General features: G+C 39.3%; 1 protein-coding gene across 1 annotated transcript; it reads right to left on the bottom strand.

Annotated features, from left to right (window-relative positions):
- Window positions 1-224: 224 nt before the first annotated feature.
- On the bottom strand, window positions 225-1,187 carry LOC131619197 (uncharacterized). The gene is made up of 2 exons (XM_058890320.1): window positions 434-1,187; window positions 225-334 (listed from the first exon to the last, which is right to left on the bottom strand). Exons 1-2 carry the CDS (start codon window positions 1,185-1,187, stop codon window positions 225-227), a joined length of 864 nt encoding a protein of 287 aa, XP_058746303.1.
- Between the last annotated feature and the right edge of the window lie 5,041 nt (window positions 1,188-6,228).

The following is a 6,228-nucleotide window of genomic DNA, read 5'->3' as shown; positions in this document are numbered from 1 at the left end:
ATCACAACTTTATGGAAAAATCACTTTGAAACTAAATTTAAAATAAATAAAATTATAGTACCATGATGGATGTTAGGTCTATCTAGTTAATAATGTAAGAAACGTGTCGTGCACAGATTTTTTTTAAGCAAGAATTATATTTATGGGAGAATTAAGAGTTCTCCAACCTTGATACATAAGAACGGAACAAGTCCGACGAAAACGATATTACAAATCAATTACAATTACGATAAAAAAGACAACAGGTCTTTACAAAAATCGTAAAAGTTACAATTGGAATAGGTAATATCGCCAATGGAAGACCACCTCCACATCAAAAACTTGATTTTCCACACTATATCATTTATATTCCAAACCTCATTTTTAAAGCAAAAGTCATTCCTTGTCAACCAAATAATCCAACAAGTGGCCAACCAAAACACCCCCAATTTACCTTCTTTAATTCTTCTCAAACGACTCATGGCATACCATTCCATAAAAAGCGGAATGCAATCTTCCTCCTTCCAACCCGAATAATCCACCCACTCACCAATATCTTTCCAAATAAGTTTAATTACATTACATTTGAAGAAAATATGGTCTCTATCCTCCAAATGTAACCCACAAAAAACACAATTTAAATTAGAAGTAGGAAAAGCAATACCTCTAACTTTCAAAAGGTCTTTGGTTGGTAGCCTATTCACAAAAAGTCTCCATGCAAACGCTTTAATTTTGAAAGGAACCTCCATCCTCCAAATCTTTTCCAACACTTCATCATTCCTATTTAGGGGACTAAAAGGAATTCGCCGGAAAGCATACCGACGGTAACACGATGAGACCGTAAATCTCTTATCCGACTCACTATTCCAACTCACCGAATCCTTCTCCAAATTACAACCCACAAAAGTTTCCAAAAAATTCCGTAAAGACAAAAGCTTAGCTAACAAACCCGCTTCAACCGCCTCGACCTCCGAAATGCCCAAATCCCCCCATTTCCAAACCCCATCACACCACCCTCCCATAACCGCTACGGAGACATTTTTCAACAAAGAAATATCAAAAAGTTCTGGAAAAGCCTCTGATAAACAAACATCATTTAACCAACAAACTTCCCAAAACGGTGTGTTAAAGCCATTGCCCACTTTAAAACAACAATTCTCAAGAAATGGATCTTTAAGAAAAGAAGAAGAATTACCAACCTTTAGCATGTCGCGCCACCAAAATGAAGAAGAAGAATTTTTTATGAACCCCTCCACCAAAAAGATGCATATTTAAATCTCCATAACGCGCCTTCAATACTTTGATCCACAACATCCTCCCCCCGTTTGCAATTCTCCATCTCCACTTATTTAAAAGGGCTAAATTAAAATCGTTTAAATCCTTAATATTTAAACATCCTTTTAAATAAGGAAATGTCACACCCTTCCAACTAACCCAATGAATTTTCCGCTTTTCGGCCACCCCTCCCCATAAGAAATTACTTTGCAACTTTGTAAATTCAATAACCACTTTAGCCGGCATCTTGTAAAAGGACATGGTGAAAATAGCGAGGAAACTCAAGATAGACTTCAAAAGCGTTATTCTTCCTCCAAGATTCAAAAAAAGATTTTTCCACCCCATCAAACGAATTTTCATCTTTTCCAAAAGCGGAGTCTAAGTACACTCCTTCCTCGGATTGAAGCCAATCGGGATGCCGAGGAAGTAGAAATTGCTAACTTCTTATTTTCAAGAAATATACAAAGAAGCGGCTTCCAAAAAGTTTGTCGAAACATTGATCCCGATCAATTTACTTTTGTGAAAGTTAATTCCAAGACCCGATACCAACTCAAAAGCTCTTAACACAATCTTGATCGCCTTCACGTGTTTCCAAGATCCTTCACCTAGTAATAAAGTATCATCCGCAAATTGAAGTATATCAACACAACAATTCCGATTAATCGCGAAGTTCTCATACTCTCCAATTTCTATGGATTTCCGAACCAACCTCGTAAGAGCCTCCGCCACAATGACAAAAATAAAAGGCGATAAATGATCTCCTTGTCTTAATCCCCTCTTCACCATAAACTCTCTAGTAGGACTCCCGTTTACCACCACCGACATGTCACTTTTAAAAACCAATAAATTCATCCAACTCCTCCATTTTTCACCAAAGCCCATTTTAAATAACAAATGCCTCAAAAAGTTCCAAGAAACTTTGTCATAAGCCTTTCAAAATCAACTTTAAAAAGGAGACAAGATTTGCGAAATCCACCACTTCGTTAGCCACCAAAACCCCATCGAGCAATTGCCTACCCGGAACAAAAGCGCTTTGACAATGAGAAACGATAGAATTCAACACTAATTTCAATCTCCCCGCCAACATCTTCGCCATGAATTTATACATACAATCCACCAAAAAAGTTGGCCTATAATCGTCCAAAGAGAGCGGGTTCACGGACTTCGGTATCAACGCCAAAAAAGAAGAAGTAACCGCCTTTGATAATTCTCTTCCCTCGAAAAAGTGATAAAAATATCTCAAGAAATCGTCTTTGATAAAAGACCAACATCTTTTAATAAAAAGAAAAGAATACCCGTCCGGAATCGGACTTTTAGCACCACCGCAACTCTTTAACGCTTCATTAATCTCATCTTCTTGAAAAGATCTTTCAAGCCAAACCTTATCTTCCTCACTAATACAATCAAAATGAAGTCCTTCCAAAGACGACGTCATCCCTTCCTCCTCATCAAATTTTTTTGAGAAATGACTCACTACAAAATCTTTAATATCCTTAACCTTTTCCAACCTCCCATCCAAAGTGTTAATGGGCCCTATATGATTATGTCTTCTTTTCTCCTTCATGACTTTGTGAAAATAACCACTATTAGAATCTCCTTCCTTTAACCACTTCAAATTATCTTTTTGAGCTAACATATTCTCTTTAATTCTCAATTTCATCCAAAACCGACTCGTTTATTCCTTCCTTCTAATCAAAGTATCCAGATGAAAATCCTCTCCCTCTAATTCCAACAAATCATCCCCGCAATTTATGTCTCTAACCTCCTCTTGAATTTCCAAGTCGATTCTTCCAAAAACCTCCTTATTCCACCATTTGAGTCGACCTTTGAGAAGAAATAATTTTTGTTTCAAAACATAATCCCCTCTACCTTCCACTTTGAAGCTTTTCCACTCATTCTCCACAAAAGAGAAAAAGGAATCGTGAGAAAACCATTCATTGTTGAACTTGAATGGTTTAGGCCCCCAATTATTGTTGTCAACTTCTAACCATATGGGACAATGATCGGAAATATCCCTCTCCCCCACCATTTTCCCAATCACCCCCCAATCATTCAACACTTTCTCCGACACGAGAAATTTATCAATTCTACTCATCGATTTACCATCTCCGTTATACCATGTAAACTTTTTCCCTTACAAGGAACATCCACTAACAAGCTTTCCTCAATGAACTCCGCAAAATAAATAGCTTCATTAACATTAGAAAAAACACCTCTACCTTTCCTCTCCTCCCGCTCCTTAATAGCATTAAAATCACCTCCTATAATCCATTCTCCATCGTTGAAAGACTCTTTCAAATCCAATAACTTTCGCCAAAGAACTCTCTTTTTGACAATCTCACAAGAGGAGTACACATTAATCAAGTAAAAGAAGTTATTATTCTTACACACTTTCACCCCAACATACCCTTCCCCTTTAAAACTCATAATAACTTCTAACCCATCCTCCTTCCACAAGGTTAAAAGACATCCTGATCTTTCCGAAGAATTAGAATACGAAAATCCTATGTCTTTGGCACTCCAAAAACTCTTCGCCACAAAGTCATGCATACTAGTTAATTTTGTCTCTTGGATGAAAAAAATATCCGCTTTGCTCTTAAGCACCAAAGAACTAATTCTTCTTCTCTTAAGAGCATTGTCACCCCCTCTAATGTTTAGAGATCCAATAATCATAACAACAAATTATTAGACTCCTTAAAATCGGATTTTCTCAAAGACGCTTCACGCTCCAAAGCTTCAATTCTCTCAATGACTTTTACTTCTCCCCCCTTAGACACCACCCTCAACACTTCCATAGCTTTCCAAATTTTAGTATCGGCTTCATTGTCTAGGTTACCCCACTGTCTAACATTATTCCTGTTAATGTCGCTACCTCCACTTTGGTTTCCATGAATAACATCCCTATTGTGAATAGCCACATCGTCCTGAGACAACCTAAAAGAAGAGGTTGCACCTGATTTACAAGAGGAAAGCCCTCTGGTGCCCCCAAAAGAAGAAGTGTGCCTCTGTTTCCTCACACCTGAATAGTCCAAATCCGCGTCCTTACCTTTCAATTTAGAAACATTCCTCATTGTTCTCCTGTGAAGGGATCCCCCACAGTCCGACAAATTCTTAAAAACCACCTTCTTGCTACGACCCTTCTTTCTTATCTTAACCACGTTCACCGCTTCGTCAAAAACACTTAACGGCCCAGACTTAGAAGATATACCGTCGTCCAAACAAAAAAACAACAGCATCCGACCCAGACTTTGAAATGTTTCCGCTGTCAACACAAGTGTTAATAGCAGTCAGCCTAGACTATTGCACAAAATCACAAACAGGATGTAAACCAACAGCAGCTCCGTTAAGGATTGGGACAGACACACCTCTCTCCACCGAAACGGTCTTCGAATTCAAACTCTCTGATACATAGGAATCCACAGCCTCCGTGCTACCTCTCCTCTCGGCTACAGAATGTTTAGATTCATCCGAGGCAGCCAATAAAACCTCCCCAACAGTCACAGACTTCATTCCCACCGAAACCACACCAATGTCGTATTTCCCGACATCCTTGTCCGCTAAACCACCTGAGTTGGAGAATCTAGTTATGTCGGTCTCCGAATCTTCAACAAAACGAGAGATATTTATTTCCGAGTCGGAAGAAACCGGGTCTGAAAACTCATTTACAGAAGATTTAGAACTGGAAATTACTCTATCTGATTCCTCCGAAAGCCTTACATGAAACGCCTTACCGTCAATCAAAACCGAAATAATTTCCGGCAAGAGAAAATCCAAAGAAACCAAAACCCTCACCCTTGCAAAAATCAAAGAATAAACCACTGACCGTATGCTCATCTAAGGATAAAAACTTGCCAATAGAGTTTGCCACCAAAATAAAAAAACTCCGCGTTCCAAGCATGTACCGGTACACCACGTATCCTAATCCACACAGGTCTATACGAATCTACCACACCCTCATCCCATTTGTAAACCTTCTCAAAGCAATTATTCCACCATAATTCACCTTCCGCGATGAACTTTTCAATAATGCCCTGCTCTGATTCTTCCAAAAGACATAAAGATTCACCCAACGGCGTGACTTTAACGTTATAATACCCCTCCATCTCAAACTTGGTTTGCATATTATATGTTGAGCCTGAAACATTCACTCCGCTCACAAACGCTTTTTTAAACCTCTGCACATCTTCTGCATTAGCAGAAAAAGTCACCCGACCCTTAACAGCCACATCTGTCAACTGTCTTTTGTTATTCACTACGTCGACAAAAGACCTGTTCCAACCCCTACTAACATTGTTGCCAGAATAAAACGCTTCCCCCCTATTACCTCCTACTGCCACATCAACACATTCACTAATACTCCTCTTTCCGTCGAATCCTCCATGTGCTAAATGAGCGAAACGTTCGAATCTAGGCTCATTAGCATGAATTTTCCTCCCACCAATCTGAACGTTGTCCAAAGAAATAGCTAACAACCTCGGATCTTCGACCTCCTTGAACCTCACAAAACCAAATCTCTTCCCCGCCTTATTCCTCCTGGGAGAAATTGAAACTTCCACCACCATTCCAATGCATCCAAATAAACCATACAAGTCTCTTGCTTTAGTGGAATCAGGAAATTCTGAAATGTAAAAAGAAGAGATCTCCCCCAAGCCAAAACCTTTAGTAACTCTGTTGAATGGGAATGTATCCCATCTAGCAACCCAATTTCTAAACGGTTTCTTCCTTACATCCACCCATTCCTCCCCCCTCTGTCTGCCAGCTTGCCTCATAACAGATAACAAAACAACACTACAACCGAACAAACGCAACGGCCCAAAAAAGACACAGAAATGCACAGCTACCAAAAGCCCCAAAAACCTCCCCCTCCACCGAGGTCCCTGATCCTAGAACCAGGAATTTAAACCAAAGATGGAACGAAAGGAAATGGAAAGACCCTTGATAACTGTAGCCAAAACAAATTAGAAGCTCGAGAAG

The sequence above is a fragment of the Vicia villosa genome, linkage group LG7, assembly GCF_029867415.1.
Source record: "Vicia villosa cultivar HV-30 ecotype Madison, WI linkage group LG7, Vvil1.0, whole genome shotgun sequence".
Lineage (NCBI taxonomy): Eukaryota > Viridiplantae > Streptophyta > Magnoliopsida > Fabales > Fabaceae > Vicia > Vicia villosa.
This window is presented reverse-complemented; position numbering and strand designations above follow the sequence as displayed.